This window comes from Salvelinus fontinalis, chromosome 3, assembly GCF_029448725.1.
Source record: "Salvelinus fontinalis isolate EN_2023a chromosome 3, ASM2944872v1, whole genome shotgun sequence".
Classification (NCBI taxonomy): Eukaryota; Metazoa; Chordata; class Actinopteri; order Salmoniformes; family Salmonidae; genus Salvelinus; species Salvelinus fontinalis.
In genome coordinates, this window is record NC_074667.1 from 69178370 (window position 1) to 69199279 (window position 20910).

Here is a 20910-nt window from a genome sequence, read left to right on the forward strand (position 1 = left end):
CTGTGAGCGGTAGCAGCTGTTGTCTTGTTTTATCGTCCTGTGAGCGGTAGCAGCTGTTGTCTTGTTTTATCGTCCTGTGAGCGGTAGCAGCTGTTGTCTTGTTTATCGTCCTGTGAGCGGTAGCAGCTGTTGTCTTGTTTATCGTCCTGTGAGCGGTAGCAGCTGTTGTCTTGTTTATCGTCCTGTGAGCGGTAGCAGCTGTTGTCTTGTTTATCGTCCTGTGAGCGGTAGCAGCTGTTGTCTTGTTTATCGTCCTGTGAGCGGTAGCAGCTGTTGTCTTGTTTGTCTTCCTGTGAGCGTTAGCAGTTGTTGTCTTGTTTTTCTTCCTGTAAACGGTAGCAGTTGTTGTCTTGTTTTGTCTTCCTGTGAGCGGTAGCAGCTGTTGTCTTTTTTTATCGTCCTGTGAGCGGTAGCAGCTGTTGTCTTGTTTATCGTCCTGTGAGCGGTAGCAGCTGTTGTCTTGCTGTGAGCGGTAGCAGCTGTTGTCTTGTTTTATCGTCCTGTGAGCGGTAGCAGCTGTTGTCTTGTTTTATCGTCCTGTGAGCGGTAGCAGCTGTTGTCTTGTTTTATCGTCCTGTGAGCGGTAGCAGCTCTTGTCGTCCTGTGAGCGGTAGCAGCTGTTGTCTTGTTTATCGTCCTGTGAGCGGTAGCAGCTGTTGTCTTGTTTATCGTCCTGTGAGCGGTAGCAGCTGTTGTCTTGTTTATCGTCCTGTGAGCGGTAGCAGCTGTTGTCTTGTTTATCGTCCTGTGAGCGGTAGCAGCTCTTGTCGTCTTGTGAGCGGTAGCAGCTGTTGTCTTGTTTATCGTCCTGTGAGCGGTAGCAGCTGTTGTCTTGTTTATCGTCCTGTGAGCGGTAGCAGCTGTTGTCTTGTTTATCGTCCTGTGAGCGGTAGCAGCTGTTGTCTTGTTTATCGTCCTGTGAGCGGTAGCAGCTGTTGTCTTTTTTATCGTCCTGTGAGCGGTAGCAGCTGTTGTCTTGTTTTATTGTCCTGTGAGCGGTAGCAGCTGTTGTCTTGTTTTACCGTCCTGTGAGCGGTAGCAGCTGTTGTCTTGTTTTATCGTCCTGTGAGCGGTAGCAGCTGTTGTCTTGTTTTATCGTCCTGTGAGCGGTAGCAGTTGTTGTCTTGTTTTACCGTCCTGTGAGCGGTAGCAGCTGTTGTCTTGTGTTATCGTCCTGTGAGCGGTAGCAGCTGTTGTCTTGTTTTATCGTCCTGTGAGCGGTAGCAGCTGTTGTCTTGTTTATCGTCCTATGAGCGGTAGCAGCTGTTGTCTTGTGTTATCGTCCTGTGAGCGGTAGCAGCTGTTGTCTTGTTTTATCGTCCTGTGAGCGGTAGCAGCTGTTGTCTTGTTTTATCGTCCTGTGAGCGGTAGCAGCTGTTGTCTTGTTTTACCGTCCTGTGAGCGGTAGCAGCTGTTGTCTTGTTTTACCGTCCTGTGAGCGGTAGCAGCTGTTGTCTTGTTTATCGTCCTGTTAGCGGTAGCAGCTGTTGTCTTGTTTTATCGTCCTGTGAGCGGTAGCAGCTGTTGTCTTGTTTTATCGTCCTGTGAGCGGTAGCAGCTGTTGTCTTGTTTTATCGTCCTGTTAGCGGTAGCAGCTGTTGTCTTTTTTATCGTCCTGTGAGCGGTAGCAGCTGTTGTCTTGTTTATCGTCCTGTGAGCGGTAGCAGCTGTTGTCTTGTTTTATCGTCCTGTGAGCGGTAGCAGCTGTTGTCTTGTTTATCGTCCTGTGAGCGGTAGCAGCTGTTGTCTTGTTTTATCGTCCTGTGAGCGGTAGCAGCTGTTGTCTTGTTTATCGTCCTGTGAGCGGTAGCAGCTGTTGTCTTGTTTTATCGTCCTGTGAGCGGTAGCAGCTGTTGTCTTGTTTATCGTCCTGTGAGCGGTAGCAGCTGTTGTCTTGTTTTATCGTCCTGTGAGCGGTAGCAGCTGTTGTCTTGTTTTATCGTCCTGTGAGCGGTAGCAGCTGTTGTCTTGCTTATCGTCCTGTGAGCGGTAGCAGCTGTTGTCTTGTTTATCGTCCTGTTAGCGGTAGCAGCTGTTGTCTTGTTTATCGTCCTGTGAGCGGTAGCAGCTGTTGTCTTGCTTATCGTCCTGTGAGCGGTAGCAGCTGTTGTCTTTTTTATCGTCCTGTGAGCGGTAGCAGCTGTTGTCTTGTTTTACCGTCCTGTGAGCGGTAGCAGCTGTTGTCTTGTTTATCGTCCTGTGAGCGGTAGCAGCTGTTGTCTTGTTTATCGTCCTGTGAGCGGTAGCAGCTTTTGTCTTGTTTTATCGTCCTGTGAGCGGTAGCAGCTGTTGTCTTGTTTTACCGTCCTGTGAGCGGTAGCAGCTTTTGTCTTGTTTATCGTCCTGTGAGCGGTAGCAGCTGTTGTCTTGTTTTATCGTCCTGTGAGCGGTAGCAGCCGTCTTCTGAGGCAGCACCACTTTCTCCATGATTCCCAAATACCACCCTATTCCCTATATAGTGCACTACTTTTGACCAGGGCCCCAGTCTAAAGTAGTGCACCATATAAGATATAGGGTGCTGTTTGGATCACTGCCTCTGTCTGCTGAAGTACACACAGCGCTGTGTAATAGTCCTTCAGCTGCAGCAGTCGTCTGGAGCCTAACCTACATGTTCCTGCTCTGTTGTCTGTAAATAACCTGCGGTGAGTTGTCTTAAAGGGTATGGGGAAAGGTTTAGGAGCCAGTCATGCATGCCCCTTTAATGATCCGTCTGCAGTGAAGCAGTAGAAAGCAACAAAGTTACTGGCTACAGAAGGAAACTAAGGGTAGATTCTGACTTTTCAGTAGGAAAGTGACTCCATAACAACAAACGTAGCTCCACATGTAATAATGTGTAAATACTGGCATCCCCCTTCTCCTCTTTTCAGAACATAAAGTGGTTCAACTTTTGTAGAAGGTTGAAAGGTACCGTAGCTGTATTCTCCCAACTAAAAAGGGTTCCTTGAGGGTTATTTTTTGGGGGTGAAAAAAAAGAAGAAGTTCTGCCTGGAATTCTGACCCACAGGTACAAGCCGACGAACACTTTATATAATAACATAATAGTGGGTTCTTATATTTGTCCAATTTTCACACATGTACAAGTGTGTATTGATACATACGTGTCAATTGGAAATGTTTTTGTGTTTGTTTGTTGCTTGTACTACCTCTCCCTGAGACACCCTCATGGAGAGTGGGGTGACTGCCAGGGTCTGCCGTTATCAATGGCAACCCTTGAGCAATTAGGGTTAGGCCTAAAGTGCCTTTCTCGAGTGCATATCGACAGATTCTGGGTTACTGGTCTAACACTCTAACCGCTAGGCTACCTGCCGCCTCTACACTCTAACCGCTAGGCTACCTGCCGCCTCTACACTCTAACCGCTAGGCTACCTGCCGCCTCTACACTCTAACCGCTAGGCTACCTGCCGCCTCTACACTCTAACCGCTAGGCTACCTGCCACCTCTACACTCTAACCACTAGACTACCTGCCGCCTCTACACTCTAACCGCTAGGCTACCTGCCGCCTCTACACTCTAACCGCTAGGCTACCTGCCACCTCTACACTCTAACCGCTAGGCTACCTGCCGCCTCTACACTCTAACCACTAGACTACCTGCCGCCCCTACACTCTAACCACTAGACTACCTGCCGCCTCTACACTCTAACCGCTAGGCTACCTGCCGCCTCTACACTCTAACCGCTAGGCTACCTGCCGCCTCTACACTCTAACCGCTAGGCTACCTGCCGCCTCTACACTCTAACCGCTAGGCTACCTGCCGCCTTGATGCTTCTAGGTAAAACATGTTGTATTGATTTAAAAGCAGGATTCAAACTGGACTTCTGTAGGTAATAGGACTGGTTCTGACAGACGGATAGGATAGGACTGGTTCTGACAGACGGATAGGATAGGACTGGTTCTGTACAGACGGATAGGATAGGACTGGTTCTGTACAGACGGATAGGACTGGTTCTGTACAGACGGATAGGACTGGTTCTGTACAGACGGATAGGATAGGACTGGTTCTGTACAGACGGATAGGATAGGACTGGTTCTGTACAGACAGTTAGGACTGGTTCTGTACAGACGGATAGGACTGGTTCTGTACAGACAGTTAGGATAGGACTGGTTCTGTACAGACGGATAGGACTGGTTCTGTACAGACGGATAGGATATGACTGGTTCTGTACAGACGGATAGGACTGGTTCTGTACAGACGGATAGGACTGGTTCTGTACAGACAGTTAGGATAGTACTGGTTCTGTACAGACGGATAGGATAGGACTGGTTCTGTACAGACGGATAGGACTGGTTCTGTGCAGACGGATAGGACTGGTTCTGTACAGACGGATAGGATAGGACTGGTTCTGTACAGACGGATAGGACTGGTTCTGTACAGACGGATAGGATAGGACTGGTTCTGTACAGACGGATAGGACTGGTTCTGTACAGACGGATAGGATAGGACTGGTTCTGTACAGACGGAAAGGATATGACTGGTTCTGTACAGACGGATATGACTGGTTCTGTACAGACGGCTAGGACTGGTTCTGTACAGACGGATAGGATAGGACTGGTTCTGTACAGACGGATAGGACTGGTTCTGTACAGACGGCTAGGATAGGGCTGGTTCTGTACAGACGGATAGGACTGGTTCTGATTCAGCTGCCTTGGAGGTCTCTTCTTGTGAGATCATCAGCTCCTATGGAAACTATGGTGGTTGTCAAATGGTGCACAGACAGATTTGTTTGTAGGCCCGGGACGATACCAGTATTGCAATACTCGTTATTATCGTAGCAAGGAAACAAAACACGAAGCGAACCTTGACTTCTTTAGGAAAACAGTAGGGTGGGAATTGCCAGGGACCTCACGATTCTGTATTTATTGTCATTCTCACGATTCTATTTGTATTGTGATTCGATACTTTGATTTCATTGCGATTCAATGTTCCAAACATACATGTTTTGCTCAGCATATGTCTGCCGCGGAGGGGCAAGAGAGAGAGCCATGAGAAAATGATCAATTATGGAAATAAAATGGCTGTAAACAAATTGTCTCCCTATTTAAAAAGAAGACGGAGAGCTGCTGGAGTTTTGGTGCAGGTACTACCAACTCTCACAGAAATGATATTGAGATGTTGTCAAAACGATACGATACAATATATCGTCAAATATAATATTCTGGTATGTAACTATATACCCCCCCCGTCCCCCCGTCCCCCCCCGTCCCCGTCCCCCCGTCAAGGAAAAACAGCCCAAATGTTGGAAACAGACATCATTATTTTGTCAGCCAGAGTCACATGTATTTCTTTTCCAAGCTACAGCACACAATATTTTACATCATACAGCAGCTTTTTAAAGGAACAAATAGTGTCATCTGCTTTATGTTTTTCCTTTTAGTCACGGGGGGGGGGGGAAACATATTGTGATACTTCTATTGTCCTAGCCCTGCTGGCTTGTTTACCAAGGCCTGATGTAAACACGTTGTTGTTTACTTTATACTGTTGGCTAAAACAGTTTATGGCCAAGTCATTTTATAGAGGTTTTTTTATTTTTATCTGTCTCTGCTAATCAATATTCCTTCAAAACATTTTTTACATTTAAAGAAAAAAACTAAAAAAAAACTTAGGTTTATTCAATACCTTCTTTCAAAATGATTCATGGACAGTGTACTTTTTTGTATAGGCAGACTAAGCACAAAGGCGGAAGCGATACCGGCCGAAACAGCAATAGATGCATTTCCTCTGGTATTCCAAAACAGTGTGTTCATTGTAGCTGTTAAAAGTAGGCTGAGGCCTACTCAACCATAGTTGAGACATCAATCTGACAGAAGGCTTTCTTTGTCTCCCACTTAACAAAAATGTGGGATAAAGCATTTTCAGACATCTAGAATTGTTCTGTTTTTCTTTATGATTCATCCTGCTTCTTTTATAGAATAACAAAAGCTACACGAACTCCGAAAGGTCTATTGAAGCATGCCGCCAACACACAATCCAACATTTTGATGTAAACAATTAGCCTAGCAACTAGGCTAAACTTCCATACTGTAGCTGTTTGAAGTGGCTAGTTGTTAAAGCGGGGAAATATGCTCGATCTGTGTTATTCTCGTCTATTGTCGTTGTGTCTGTGTGTAACGTCCTGATTGATTGTGTGTTTAGGAGTCATTATAATCATCTTATCCTATATTATCTGATCTCATAATTCTCTCTATAGATAATCCGGCCATAACTAATATTCTTAACTGAGCTTTTATCATGAGCCTCTGTCAACAGTGACAAGCTCAACAGGAGTCTTGTAGTGAGATGCTTAATTCCACAGCACTGCACAGTCAATGCATAGAGGTGCTCTTTGATGTCTGTGAATGGTCCTGTTTGTTGAAGTGGAGGAGTGTGTGTGTGTGTGTGGTGAACTAGGTGAGAGATGGAGGGGGTGTCAGGAAGGGGGGTGTCAGGAAGGGGGGTGTCAGGAGGAGGGGGTGTCAGGAGGGGGTGTCAGGAGAGGTTGTCAGGAGGAGGAGGTGTCAGGAGAGGTTGTCAGGAGGAGGAGGGGGTGTCAGGAGGAGGGGGTGTCAGGAGGAGGGGGTGTCAGGAGAGGGTCAGGAGGAGGAGGTGTCAGGAGGAGGGGGTGTCAGGAGGAGGGGGTGTCAGGAGAGGGTGTCAGGAGGAGGAGGTGTCAGGAGTAGGGGGTGTCAGGAGGAGGTGTCAGGAGGAGGTGTCAGGAGGAGGGGGTGTCAGGAGAGGTTGTCAGGAGGAGGGGGTGTCAGGAGGAGGGTGTCAGGAGGAGGGGGTGTCAGGAGGAGGTGTCAGGAGGAGGGGGTGTCAGGAGGAGGGGGTGTCAGGAGGAGGTGTCAGGAGGAGGGGGTGTCAGGAGGAGGGGGTGTCAGGAGGAGGGTCAGGAGGAGGGGGTGTCAGGAGGAGGGGGTGTCAGGAGGAGGGGGTGTAAGGAGGAGGGGGTGTCAGGAGGAGGAGGTGTCAGGAGGAGGAGGTGTCAGGAGAGGTTGTCAGGAGGAGGGGGTGTCAGGAGAGGGGGGTGTCAGGAGGAGGGGGTGTCAGGAGGAGGGGTGTCAGGAGAGGGGGGTGTCAGGAGGGGGTCAGGAGGAGGAGGGGGTGTCAGGAGGAGGGGGTGTCAGGAGAGGGTCAGGAGGAGGAGGAGGTGTCATGAGGGGGTCAGGAGGAGGAGGAGGAGGTGTCAGGAGGAGGGGGTGTCAGGAGGAGGGGGTGTCAGGAAGAGGGGGTGTCAGGAGGGGGTCAGGAGGAGGAGGGGGTCAGGAGGAGGAGGGGGTGTCAGGAGGAGGGGGTGTCAGGAGGGGGTCAGGAGGAGGAGGGGGTGTCAGGAGGAGGGGGTGTCAGGAGAGGGTGTCAGGAGGAGGGGGTGTCAGGAGGGGGTCAGGAGGAGGGGGTGTCAGGAGGAGGGGGTGTCAGGAGAGGGGGGTGTCAGGAGGGGGTCAGGAGGAGGAGGGGGTGTCAGGAGGAGGGGGTGTCAGGAGGAGGGGGTGTCAGGAGGAGGAGGTGTCAGGAGAGGGGGGTGTCAGGAGGGGGTCAGGAGGAGCAGGGGGTGTCAGGAGGAGGGGGTGTCAGGAGAGGTTGTCAGGAGGAGGTGGTCAGGAGGAGGGGGTGTCAGGAGGAGGTGTCAGGAGGAGGTGGTCAGGAGGAGGGGGTGTCAGGAGGAGGTGTCAGGAGAGGTTGTCAGGAGGAGGGGGTGTCAGGAGGAGGGGGTGTCAGGAGGAGGGGGTGTCAGGAGAGGTTGTCAGGAGGAGGTGGTCAGGAGGAGGGGGTGTCAGGAGGAGGTGTCAGGAGAGGTTGTCAGGAGGAGGGGGTGTCAGGAGGAGGGGGTGTCAGGAGGAGGGGGTGTCAGGAGGAGGGGGTGTCAGGAGAGGTTGGTCAGGAGGAGGAGGGGGTGTCAGGAGGAGGGGGTGTCAGGAGAGGGGGGTGTCAGGAGGGGGTCAGGAGGAGGAGGGGGTGTCAGGAGGAGGAGGGGGTGTCAGGAGGAGGGGGTGTCAGGAGGGGGTCAGGAGGAGGAGGGGGTGTCAGGAGGAGGGGGTGTCAGGAGAGGGTGTCAGGAGGAGGGGGTGTCAGGAGGAGGGGGTGTCAGGAGGGGGTCAGGAGGAGGAGGGGTTGTCAGGAGGAGGAGGTGTCAGGAGAGGGGGGGTGTCAGAAGGGGGTCAGGAGGAGGAGGGGGTATCAGGAGGAGGGGGTGTCAGGAGGAGGAGGTGTCAGGAGAGGTTGTCAGGAGGAGGGGGTGTCAGGAGGAGGTCAGGAGGAGGAGGGGGTGTCAGGAGAGGTTGTCAGGAGGAGGAGGGGGTGTCAGTAGGGGGGGGTGTCAGGAGGAGGGGGTGTCAGGAGAGGTTGTCAGGAGGAGGAGGGGGTGTCAGGAGGAGGGGGTGTCAGGAGGAGGGGGTGTCAGGAGGAGGAGGTGTCAGGAGGAGGGGGTGTCAGGAGGAGGGGGTGTCAGGAGGGAGGGGGGGGTGTCAGGAGGAGGGGGTGTCAGGAGGAGGGGGTGTCAGGAGGAGGGAGTGTCAGGAGGAGGTGTCAGGAGGGGGTCAGGAGGAGGGGGTGTCAGGAGGGAGGGGGGGGTGTCAGGAGGAGGGGGTGTCAGGAGGGGGTGTCAGGAGAGGTTGTCAGGAGGAGGAGGTGTCAGGAGAGGTTGTCAGGAGGAGGAGGGGGTGTCAGGAGGAGGGGGTGTCCGGAGGAGGGGGTGTCAGGAGGGGTGGGTGTCAGGAGAGGGTCAGGAGGAGGAGGTGTCAGGAGGAGGGGGTGTCAGGAGGAGGGGGTGTCAGGAGAGGGTGTCAGGAGGAGGAGGTGTCAGGAGTAGGGGGTGTCAGGAGGAGGTGTCAGGAGGAGGTGTCAGGAGGAGGGGGTGTCAGGAGAGGTTGTCAGGAGGAGGGGGTGTCAGGAGGAGGTGTCAGGAGAGGTTGTCAGGAGGAGGGGGTGTCAGGAGAGGTTGTCAGGAGGAGGAGGGGGTGTCAGGAGGAGGGGGTGTCAGGAGGAGGGGGTGTCAGGAGGAAGGGGTGTCAGGAGAGGGTCAGGAGGAGGAGGTGTCAGGAGGAGGGGGTGTCAGGAGGAGGGGGTGTCAGGAGGAGGGTGTCAGGAGGAGGAGGTGTCAGGAGGAGGTGTCAGGAGGAGGGGGTGTCAAGAGGAGGGGGTGTCAGGAGGAGGTGTCAGGAGGAGGGGGTGTCAGGAGGAGGGGGTGTCAGGAGGAGGGGGTGTCAGGAGGAGGGTCAGGAGGAGGGGGTGTCAGGAGGAGGGGGTGTAAGGAGGAGGGGGTGTCAGGAGGAGGAGGTGTCAGGAGGAGGTGGTGTCAGGAGGAGGGGGTGTCAGGAGAGGGGGGTGTCAGGAGGAGGGGGTGTCAGGAGGAGGGGTGTCAGGAGAGGGGGGTGCCAGGAGGGGGTCAGGAGGAGGAGGGGGTGTCAGGAGGAGGGGGTGTCAGGAGAGGGTCAGGAGGAGGAGGAGGTGTCATGAGGGGGTCAGGAGGAGGAGGAGGAGGTGTCAGGAGGAGGGGGTGTCAGGAGGAGGGGGTGTCAGGAGGAGGGGGTGTCAGGAGGGGGTCAGGAGGAGGAGGGGGTCAGGAGGAGGAGGGGGTGTCAGGAGGAGGGGGTGTCAGGAGGGGGTCAGGAGGAGGAGGGGGTGTCAGGAGGAGGGGGTGTCAGGAGAGGGTGTCAGGAGGAGGGGGTGTCAGGAGGGGGTCAGGAGGAGGGGGTGTCAGGAGGAGGGGGTGTCAGGAGAGGGGGGTGTCAGGAGGGGGTCAGGAGGAGGAGGGGGTGTCAGGAGGAGGGGGGTGTCAGGAGGAGGGGGTGTCAGGAGGAGGAGGTGTCAGGAGAGGGGGGTGTCAGGAGGGGGTCAGGAGGAGCAGGGGGTGTCAGGAGGAGGGGGTGTCAGGAGAGGTTGTCAGGAGGAGGTGGTCAGGAGGAGGGGGTGTCAGGAGGAGGTGTCAGGAGGAGGTGGTCAGGAGGAGGGGGTGTCAGGAGGAGGTGTCAGGAGAGGTTGTCAGGAGGAGGGGGTGTCAGGAGGAGGGGGTGTCAGGAGGAGGGGGTGTCAGGAGAGGTTGTCAGGAGGAGGTGGTCAGGAGGAGGGGGTGTCAGGAGGAGGTGTCAGGAGAGGTTGTCAGGAGGAGGGGGTGTCAGGAGGAGGGGGTGTCAGGAGGAGGGGGTGTCAGGAGGAGGGGGTGTCAGGAGAGGTTGGTCAGGAGGAGGAGGGGGTGTCAGGAGGAGGGGGTGTCAGGAGAGGGGGGTGTCAGGAGGGGGTCAGGAGGAGGAGGGGGTGTCAGGAGGAGGAGGGGGTGTCAGGAGGAGGGGGTGTCAGGAGGGGGTCAGGAGGAGGAGGGGGTGTCAGGAGGAGGGGGTGTCAGGAGAGGGTGTCAGGAGGAGGGGGTGTCAGGAGGAGGGGGTGTCAGGAGGGGGTCAGGAGGAGGAGGGGTTGTCAGGAGGAGGAGGTGTCAGGAGAGGGGGGGGTGTCAGAAGGGGGTCAGGAGGAGGAGGGGGTATCAGGAGGAGGGGGTGTCAGGAGGAGGAGGTGTCAGGAGAGGTTGTCAGGAGGAGGGGGTGTCAGGAGGAGGTCAGGAGGAGGAGGGGGTGTCAGGAGAGGTTGTCAGGAGGAGGAGGGGGTGTCAGTAGGGGGGGGTGTCAGGAGGAGGGGGTGTCAGGAGAGGTTGTCAGGAGGAGGAGGGGGTGTCAGGAGGAGGGGGTGTCAGGAGGAGGGGGTGTCAGGAGGAGGAGGTGTCAGGAGGAGGGGGTGTCAGGAGGAGGGGGTGTCAGGAGGGAGGGGGGGGTGTCAGGAGGAGGGGGTGTCAGGAGGAGGGGGTGTCAGGAGGAGGGAGTGTCAGGAGGAGGTGTCAGGAGGGGGTCAGGAGGAGGGGGTGTCAGGAGGGAGGGGGGGGTGTCAGGAGGAGGGGGTGTCAGGAGGAGGGGGTGTCAGGAGGAGGGAGTGTCAGGAGAGGGTCAGGAGGAGGGGGTGTCAGGAGGAGGGGGTGTCAGGAGGAGGGGGTGTCAGGAGGAGGGAGTGTCAGGAGGAGGTGTCAGGAGGGGGTCAGGAGGAGGAGGGGGTGTCAGGAGGGGGTCAGGAGGAGGGGGTGTCAGGAGGAGGGGGTGTCAGGAGGAGGGGGTGTCAGGAGGAGGGAGTGTCAGGAGGAGGTGTCAGGAGGGGGTCATGAGGAGGGGGTGTCAGGAGGGAGGGGGGGTGTCAGGAGGAGGGGGTGTCAGGAGGATCGGGTGTCAGGAGGAGGGAGTGTCAGGAGGAGGTGTCAGGAGGGGGTCAGGAGGAGGGGGTGTCAGGAGGAGGGGGTGTCAGGAGGAGGGGGTGTCAGGAGGAGGGAGTGTCAGGAGGAGGGGTCAGGAGGGGGTCAGGAGGAGGGGGGGGTGTCAGGAGGGGGTCAGGAGGAGGGGGTGTCAGGAGGGTAGTTGTCTGATTCTGAGCCTGATCTTGAAACCCTGTGATAAAGAACATTGTTTATGCCTATACTGTTATTACTAGTGAAGGTAGCCAAGTGAATGGCCCCTTTTATTTCACAATTGTAAAGTTTGGCCTACCTATAAATCAACCGATCTTTAACAACACACTGGCTTATCCAGTCACTATTTAGGCCTATCCATTGGCCACCTAGAAATGTCCTGAATGCACCAGCAAACCACATTGATAATGAACTAAAACACCCTATATATATATATATATATATATATATATATATATATATATATATATATATATATATATATATATATATATATACCCTATATATACCCTTAGTCTGGTAGCCTTCAGCGTAGAGGAAAGACTTGTTATAACACAGGCCTGTACCAGGTCAGATGTTTCCAAGGCGATGGAGTTCGTTTCCTAGTGTGTTCAACATGAAAGGGTGTCTGCCATGTAGGGGTGGTTTGTATCCCAAATGGCACCTTATTCCCTATATAGTGCACTACTTCCCTATGGACCCTGGTCAAAAGTAGTGCACTAAAGACAGACTCTTTTTTTTTCTTTTCTTTTTCTCATATCGCAAGATATCATTATCACATTCAACATGTTGAAGCGTCACTCAGCTGCTGTGTAAATTACATTTTTTATTAGTTGACTCTATTTTTTTTTCTCTCTTGCGGCTGCTTCCCCAAACACACCAAGCCCCCGCCCCCCCCTGTCACTCAAGCAGCTCCGCTCCTCCTCTTGTCTGTTAGTCACTATTCGTTTGCGTGCTGTTCTGTCAGGTCATGCAGTCAACTCGCTTTGGTCCAAACAAGGAACGATGCTGCCTTTCATCTTTCGCTTTTTAATAGGCACGTTCCACACTGCACCTTAGCCCAGGGCTTTAAGCGAGTGTTCACACTTGTACGTTGTAAAGTGGGATAGCACCAACCTTAGCCCAGGGCTTTAAGCGAGTGTTCACACTTGTACGTTGTAAAGTGGGATAGCACCAACCTTAGCCCAGGGCTTGCAGGCCGTGCTCCGGAGCAGGGTTAACCCCAAAAAACACGGTGCCAAAATAGCCGGTGTGAAATGGTGGTCGAAAAGAACACCTAGAATGAGTCCAATCACAAAAGCATCACTTTCACTGAATTAACATATGCTGGGGATGGCTGTAATATGTTATGTGCATTATTTTTTATAAGTCCATTTATATTATCTAATCCTTCCATTTGAGGACAGAAACCCCAAAAATATTTTAATTTGTGCAAAAATATTGGTTGCTATGACTTACAAAAATGGTTGCTATGCAGGCTGGCTAATGTCTTCTCACTTAAAGCTAAAGCTACAATCTCTACAGCTGGAAGACCTGGAAAACGTTCTATATCCCATCTGTATTCATAGCTTTTCTATTTTCTATTTCTTTTCCATAATAATAATACTGTAGCACGATTTCAACGATTTCAAGTTGACGTTCGTTCACAGCATTCTCTGTACTGGGGTCGACATCACAGCATTCTCTGTACCGGGGGCGAGATCACATCATTCTCTGTACCGGGGGTGAGATCACAGCATTCTCTGTAGAGGGGGCGAGATCACAGCATTCTCTGTAGAGGGGGTGAGATCACAGCATTCTCTGTAGAGGGGGCGAGATCACATCATTCTCTGTACTGGGGGTGAGATCACATCATTCTCTGTACTGGGGGTGAGATCACAGCATTCTCTGTACCGGGGGTGAGATCACAGCATTCTCTGTACTGGGGGTGAGATCACAGCATTCTCTGTATAGGGGGTGAGATCACAGCATTCTCTGTACCGGGGTGAGATCACAGCATTCTCTGTACCGGGGGTGAGATCACAGCATTCTCTGTACCGGGGGCGAGATCACAGCATTCTCTGTACCGGGGGCGAGATCACAGCATTCTCTGTAGAGGGGTGAGATCACAGCATTCTCTGTACCGGGGCTAGAACACAGCATTCTCTGTACCGGGGGTGAGATCACAGCATTCTCTGTATAGGGGGTGAGATCACAGCATTCTCTGTATAGGGGTGAGATCACAGCATTCTCTGTACCGGGGGTGAGATCACAGCATTCTCTGTATAGTGGCGAGATCACAGCATTCTCTGTATAGGGGTGAGATCACAGCATTCTCTGTACCAGGGGTGAGATCATAGCATTCTCTGTACCGGGGGTGAGAACACAGCATTCTCTGTACCGGGGGTGAGATCACAGCATTCTCTGTACCGGGGTGAGATCACAGCATTCTCTGTACCGGGGGCGAGATCACAGCATTCTCTGTACCGGGGGTGAGATCACAGCATTCTCTGTACCGGGGTGAGATCACAGCATTCTCTGTACCGGGGGCGAGACCACAGCATTCTCTGTAGAGGGGGTGAGATCACAACATTCTCTGTACCGGGGCGAGATCACAGCATTCTCTGTAGAGGGGGTGAGATCACAGCATTCTCTGTACCGGGGTGAGATCACAGCATTCTCTGTACCGGGGGCGAGATCCCAGCATTCTCTGTATAGGGGTGAGATCACAGCATTCTCTGTATAGGGGTGAGATCACAGCATTCTCTGTATAGGGGTTAGATCACAGCATTCTCTGTACCGGGGGTGAGAACACAGCATTCTCTGTACCGGGGCGAGATCACAGCATTCTCTGTACCGGGGGCGAGTTCACAGCATTCTCTGTACCGGGGGTGAGATCACAGCATTCTCTGTTTAGGGGCGAGACCACAGCATTCTCTGTACCGGGGGCGAGACCACAGCATTCTCTGTACCGGGGGTGAGATCACAGCATTCTCTGTACTGGGGGTGAGATCACAGCATTCTCTGTACCGGGGGTGAGATCACAGCATTCTCTGTATAGGGGGTGAGATCACAGCATTCTCTGTACCGGGGGTGAGATCACAGCATTCTCTGTACCGGGGGTGAGATCACAGCATTCTCTGTATAGGGGTGAGATCAGAGCATTCTCTGTACCGGGGGCGAGACCACAGCATTCTCTGTACCGGGACAACATCACAGCATTCTCTGTACCGGGGGCGAGACCACAGCATTCTCTGTACCGGGGGCGAGACCACAGCATTCTCTGTACCGGGGGTGAGATCACAGCATTCTCTGTACCGGGGGTGAGATCACAGCATTCTCTGTACCGGGGGTGAGATCACAGCATTCTCTGTACCGGGGGCGAGAACACAGCATTCTCTGTACAGGGGGCGAGATCACATAATTCTCTGTACCGGGGGCGAGATCACATCATTCTCTGTACCGGGGGCGAGATCACATCATTCTCTGTACCGGGGGCGAGATCCCAGCATTCTCTGTACAGGGGGCGAGATCACAGCATTCTCTGTACCGGGGGTGAGATCACAGCATTCTCTGTACCGGGGGCGAGAACACAGCATTCTCTGTACAGGGGGTGAGATCACAGCATTCTCTGTATAGGGGGTGAGATCATAGCATTCTCTGTAGAGGGGCGAGACCACAGCATTCTCTGTATCGGGACGAGATCACAGCATTCTCTGTACCGGGGTGAGATCCCAGCATTCTCTGTACTGGGGTCGACATCACAGCATTCTCTGTAGAGGGGTGAGATCACAGCATTCTCTGTACCGGGACAACATCACAGCATTCTCTGTCCCGGGACAACATCACAGCATTCTCTGTACCGGGGTGAGATCACAGCATTCTCTGTACCGGGGTGAGATCACAGCATTCTCTGTACCGGGGGTGAGATCACATCATTCTCTGTACCGGGGGTGAGATCACAGCATTCTCTGTACCGGGGGCGAGATCACAGCATTCTCTGTATAGGGGTGAGATCACAGCATTCTCTGTATACGGGTGAGATCACATCATTCTCTGTAAAAGGCCTAATATAAATCATTCTATGTCTTGGATTCCAACAGTTCACCCAGGTGTTTTGATCTGTATTGCAAGTCAAATTGCAATATTTTATTTTTTATTTTTTATTGTGTAACCCTATCCTGGATGGACAATAAAGTTATATTCTTATCGTGTAACCATATCTTGGATGGACAATAAAGTTATATTCTTATCGTGTAACCATATTTTGGATGGACAATAAAGTTATATTCTTATCGTGTAACCATATCTTGGATGGACAATAAAGTTATATTCTTATCGTGTAACCATATCTTGGATGGACAATAAAGTTATATTCTTATCGTGTAACCATATCTTGGATGGACAATAAAGTTATATTCTTATCGTGTAACCATATCTTGGATGGACAATAAATTTATATTCTTATCGTGTAACCATATCTTGGATGGACAATAAAGTTATATTCTTATCTTGTAACCATATCTTGGATGGACAATAAAGTTATATTCTTATCGTGTAACCATATCTTGGATGGACAATAAAGTTATATTCTTATCGTGTAACCATATTTTAGATGGACAATAAAGGTATATTCTTATTGTGTAACTCTATCCTGGATGGACAATAAAGTTATATTCTAATAATGGACCCTTGGTAGGTAGAGTAGTATAGGCGCTTTTTTGCAAACTAGATTTTTGAGAATGTATAAATTAAAGGTTAAATGAGCTAACCAGTCATGCTTATTCTCTGTTTTGATAGGGGCAAGCAATGCCATCTTCCACCTGGCTAGTGGTGTTGAAGACACGAGCCTCTGCTTGTATCCCATATGGCGCTGTTGTAACAGTATAACTTTACGGCGTCCCCTCGCCCCGACACGGGCGCGAACCAGGGACCCTCTGCACACATCAACAACGGTCGCCCACGAAGCATCGTTACCCATCGCTCCACAAAGGCCACGGCCCTTGCAGAGCAAGGGGCAACACTACATCTAGGTTTCAGAGCAAGTGATGTAACTGATTGAAACGCTACTAGCGCGTACCCGCTAACTAGCTAGCCATTTCACATCCGTTACACTGTCAAGTGAAACAGAGTCCCGTTTGGTACGTTGCCGAGTCAACAGAGATGGTGCAGCAGAGGACATGTCTATGCTACTTCTCACAGAGGACATGTCTATGCTACTTCTCACAGAGGACATGTCTCTGCTACTTCTCACAGAGGACATGTCTATGCTACTTCTCACAGAGGACATGTCTCTGCTACTTCTCACAGAGGACATGTCTCTGCTACTTCTCACAGAGGACATGTCTCTGCTACTTCTCACAGAGGACATGTCTCTGCTACTTCTCACAGAGGACATGTCTCTGCTACTTCTCACAGAGGACATGTCTATGCTACTTCTCACAGAGGACATGTCTATGCTACTTCTCACAGAGGACATGTCTATGCTACTTCTCACAGAGGACATGTCTATGCTACTTCTCACAGAGGACATGTCTCTGCTACTTCTCACAGAGGACATGTCTATGCTACTTCTCACAGAGGACATGTCTATGCTACTTCTCACAGAGGACATGTCTCTGCTACTTCTCACAGAGGACATGTCTATGCTACTTCTCACACTTAATTAGCACAGCTCTGTTTTCACACTGACCTGTGTCTTTACACTTAAATAGAGGACATTGTTCCTCGTTTTGAGAGCTTTACTTTACTCAGTCATTCGTTGTCACCCCCCCCCCCCCCCCACACCCCCCTCTTACCCCCCCAACATACACGTAGGCTATGCACGCGTGGACAGACATGCACATACACACAATCACACACAGTCCTCTATTGGTTCAAACACACTCACACATTGACACAGCCTAAGTAAAGGCTTTCGTCCAGACACACCAGACACAGTGAAAGACCCAGCATGCACCATTTTGTCTCAGTTTAAAAGAGCTAGTGATGATTCAGGTCTTCAGGGGAAATATAAAGGAGAGTCTGTGGCGTGACGTTAACAAGGAGACACTCCATCTTAACTCTTCCACATTTACTGGACTGGAGAAGAGAACCGGTTAAACGGTGCAGAAGAGAACCGGTTAAAGGGTGCAGAAGAGAACCGGTTAAAGGGTGCAGAAGAGAACCGGTTAAAGGGTGCAGAAGAGAACCGGTTAAACGGTGGAGAAGAGAACCAGTTAAACGGTGCAGAAGAGAACCGGTTAAAGGGTGCAGAAGAGAACCGGTTAAAGGGTGCAGAAGAGAACCGGTTAAAGGGTGCAGAAGAGAACCGGTTAAACGGTGGAGAAGAGAACCAGTTAAACGGTGCAGAAGAGAACCGGTTAAGCGGTGCGGAAGAGAACCGGTTAAACGGTGGAGAAGAGAACCGGTTAAACGGTGGAGAAGAGAACCGGTTAAACGGTGCTGAAGAGAACCGGTTAAACGGTGGAGAAGAGAACCGGTTAAACGGTGCAGAAGAGAACCGGTTAAACGGAGGAGAGAAGAGAACCGGTTAAACGGTGCAGAAGAGAACCGGTTAAACGGTGCAGAAGAGAACCGGTTAAATGGTGCTGAAGAGAACCGGTTAAACGGTGCAGAAGAGAACCGGTTAAACGGTGCAGAAGAGAACCGGTTAAACGGTGCAGAAGAGAACCGGTTAAACGGTAGAGAAGAGAACCGGTTAAACGGTGGAGAAGAGAACCGGTTAAACGGTGCAGAAGAGAACCGGTTAAACGGTGGAGAAGAGAACCGGTTAAACGGTGCAGAAGAGAACCGGTTAAACGGTGCAGCAGAGAACCGGTTAAACGGTGCAGAAGAGAACCGGTTAAACGGTGGAGAAGAGAACCGGTTAAACGGTGGAGAAGAGAACCGGTTAAACGGTGGAGAAGAGAACCGGTTAAACGGTGCAGAAGAGAACCGGTTAAACGGTGCAGAAGAGAACCGGTTAAACGGTGCAGCAGAGAACCGGTTAAACGGTGCAGAAGAGAACCGGTTAAACGGTGCAGAAGAGAACCGGTTAAACGGTGGAGAAGAGAACCGGTTAAACGGTGGAGAAGAGAACCGGTTAAACGGTGCAGAAGAGAACCGGTTAAACGGTGCAGAAGAGAACCGGTTAAACGGTGCAGAAGAGAACCGGTTAAACGGTGCAGAAGAGAACCGGTTAAACGGTGGGGAAGAGAACCGGTTAAACGGTGAGGAAGAGAACCGGTTAAACGGTGAGGAAGAGAACCGGTTAAACGGTGAGGAAGAGAACCGGTTAATCGGTGAAGAGGAGAACCGGTTAAACGGTGCAGCAGAGAACCGGTTAAACGGTGCAGAAGAGAACCGGTTAAACGGTGGAGAAGAGAACCGGTTAAACGGTGGAGAAGAGAACCGGTTAAACGGTGAAGAGGAGAACCGGTTAAACGGTGGACAAGAGAACCGGTTAACCGGTTAAATGGGCCCTGTGTTTACTGTGAAGGCCTCCTCACAGAACACAGACCGCAACAAGCATTCCTTCAATCAGAACATCAGTAGTCACAATGCCGCCTGCGATGACTCACCCAACTGCACCACGCAGCGTTAGGTCAAGGCCTTTCTTGCTTCCGTTGGAGAGACAGAGTTACGTTGACAGGATTGAAATGTCTAGATTGATTTTCACCTGGCAGGAAGGTGGTCTAAAGTTTAAATCTTAGAAAGAGACTAGCCCTGTATAGCTGACTCACAACCATTTACTGAAGAGAAAGTAGCAACCAGCAACACTAGATTACAGGCCTTACCTTCCTCGTGGTTGGTTCTTTCTGTGGATCAACAGCTCACCAACGGTTTGGGGGGGGGGGGGGTGACTTCAGTGACAAGTCTTCCTACTGGTTGGACTAGCCTGTGTTGGTGGGCATTGCCAGGGCTGGGGTGGGTGTGTAACCTGGTAGCCAGGGCTGGGGTGGGTGTGTAACTTGGAATCCAGGGCTGGGGTGGGTGTGTAACCTGGAAGCCAGGGCTGGGGTGGGTGTGTAACCTGGAAGCTGGGGTGGATGTGTAACCTGGAAGCCAGGGCTGGGATGGGTGTGTAACTTGGAATCCAGGGCTGGGGTGGGTGTGTAACCTGGAAGCTGGGGTGGGTGTGTAACCTGGAAGCTGGGGTGGGTGTGTAACTTGGAATCCAGGGCTGGGGTGGGTGTGTAACCTGGAAGCTGGGGTGGGTGTGTAACCTGGAAGCTGGGGTGGGTGTGTAACCTGGAAGCCAGGGCTGGGATGGGTGTGTAACTTGGAATCCAGGACTGGGGTGGGTGTGTAACCTGGAAGCTGGGGTGGGTGTGTAACCTGGAAGCTGGGGTGGGTGTGTAACCTGGAAGCCAGGGCCGGGGTGGGTGTGTAATCTGGAAGCCAGGGACGGGGTGGGTGTGTAACCTGGAAGCCAGGGCCGGGGTGGGTGTGTAACCTGGAAGCCAGGGCCGGGGTGTATGTGTAACCTGGAAGCCAGGACTGGGGTGGGTGTGTAACCTGGAAGCCAGGTCTGGGGTGGGTGTGTAACCTGGAAGCTGGGGTGGGTGTGTAACCTGGAAGCCAGGGCCGGGGTGGGTGTGTAACCTGGAAGCCAGGGCCGGGGTGGGTGTGTAACCTGGAAGCCAGGGCCGGGGTGGGTGTGTAACCTGGAAGCCAGGGCCGGGGTGGGTGTGTAACCTGGAAGCCAGGGCCGGGGTGGGTGTGTAACCTGGAAGCCAGGGCCGGGATGGGTGTGTAACCTGGAAGCCAGGGCCGGGGTGGGTGTGTAACCTGGAAGCCAGGGCTGGCTGCCAGGCAGAGTTGAGCTGACCCTGACTCTGGCGACTGAAGCAGCGCGTCCGATTTGCAACGACAGAGACCTTGTTTGATTAGTGGCGAGAGGACATCATTGCCTCAGCTATTAGGATGGCTGAGACCGTGGCCACTTTAGGGACACATCACACATCATGTCTGCTTCCCAAATGCGTCCCAGATGTGCCACATCTACAGACACAGAGGTTCTCTCTTCAACCTTACATGAAGCATTGTTACAGGTGGCCTAACAGCAGACTGTGTAGTCTGTATGCAGCTAAAGGCTATTGTGCTTAGCAACATTAGATGTATTAATAATGAGTTGTTTTCCCGCTTAATGTTTGTGTCTGGCACTGAACATTCATTATTGTTTAAAATGATCAACCTACTAGGCTGAACAGAGATCTAACTACCAGAGTACACAGAGATTGACCTACTAGGCTAAACAGAGATCGACCTACTAGGCTGAACAGAGATCTAACTACCAGAGTACACAGAGATTGACCTACTAGGCTAAACAGAGATCGACCTACTAGGCTGAACAGAGATCGACCTACTAGGCTACACAGAGATTGACCTACTAGGCTGAACAGAGATCGACCTACTAGGCTGAACAGAGATCGGCCTACTAGGCTGAACAGAGATTGACCTACTAGGCTGAACAGAGATCGACCTACTAGGCTGAACAGAGATCGACCTACTAGGCTGAACAGAGATCGACCTACTAGGCTGAACAGAGATTGACCTACTAGGCTGAACAGAGATCGACCTACTAGGCTGAACAGAGATCGACCTACTAGGCTGAACAGAGATTGACCTACTAGGCTGAACAGAGATCGACCTACTAGGCTGAACAGAGATCGACCTACTAGGCTGAACAGAGATTGACCTACTAGGCTGAATAGAGATCGGCCTACTAGGCTGAACAGAGATTGACCTAC

General features: G+C 52.1%; 2 protein-coding genes across 3 annotated transcripts in view; both read left to right on the forward strand.

Annotated features, from left to right (window-relative positions):
• The window catches only part of LOC129851373 (dystroglycan 1-like), a 109917-nt gene that overhangs the window by 9355 nt on the left and 79652 nt on the right, over positions 1 to 20910 (forward strand). The window lies entirely within an intron of this gene.
• On the forward strand, positions 17165 to 18632 carry LOC129851584 (S-antigen protein-like). Its single transcript, XM_055918194.1, has 3 exons — positions 17165 to 17198; positions 17267 to 17707; positions 17794 to 18632. The coding sequence occupies exons 1-3, from the start codon at positions 17165 to 17167 to the stop codon at positions 18630 to 18632; spliced, it is 1314 nt and encodes a 437-aa protein (XP_055774169.1).

Bases quoted from the DNA above. Each gene is read 5' to 3' on its own strand.
- LOC129851584 (XM_055918194.1), top strand. From the start codon at position 17,165: ATGATTCAGGTCTTCAGGGGAAATATAAAGGAGA. The intron at 17,199-17,266 runs GTCTGTGGCGTG...GGACTGGAGAAG, and splicing joins CAGGGGAAATATAAAGGAGA to AGAACCGGTTAAACGGTGCA. The intron at 17,708-17,793 runs GTTAAACGGTGC...TAAACGGTGCAG, and splicing joins CGGAGGAGAGAAGAGAACCG to AAGAGAACCGGTTAAACGGT.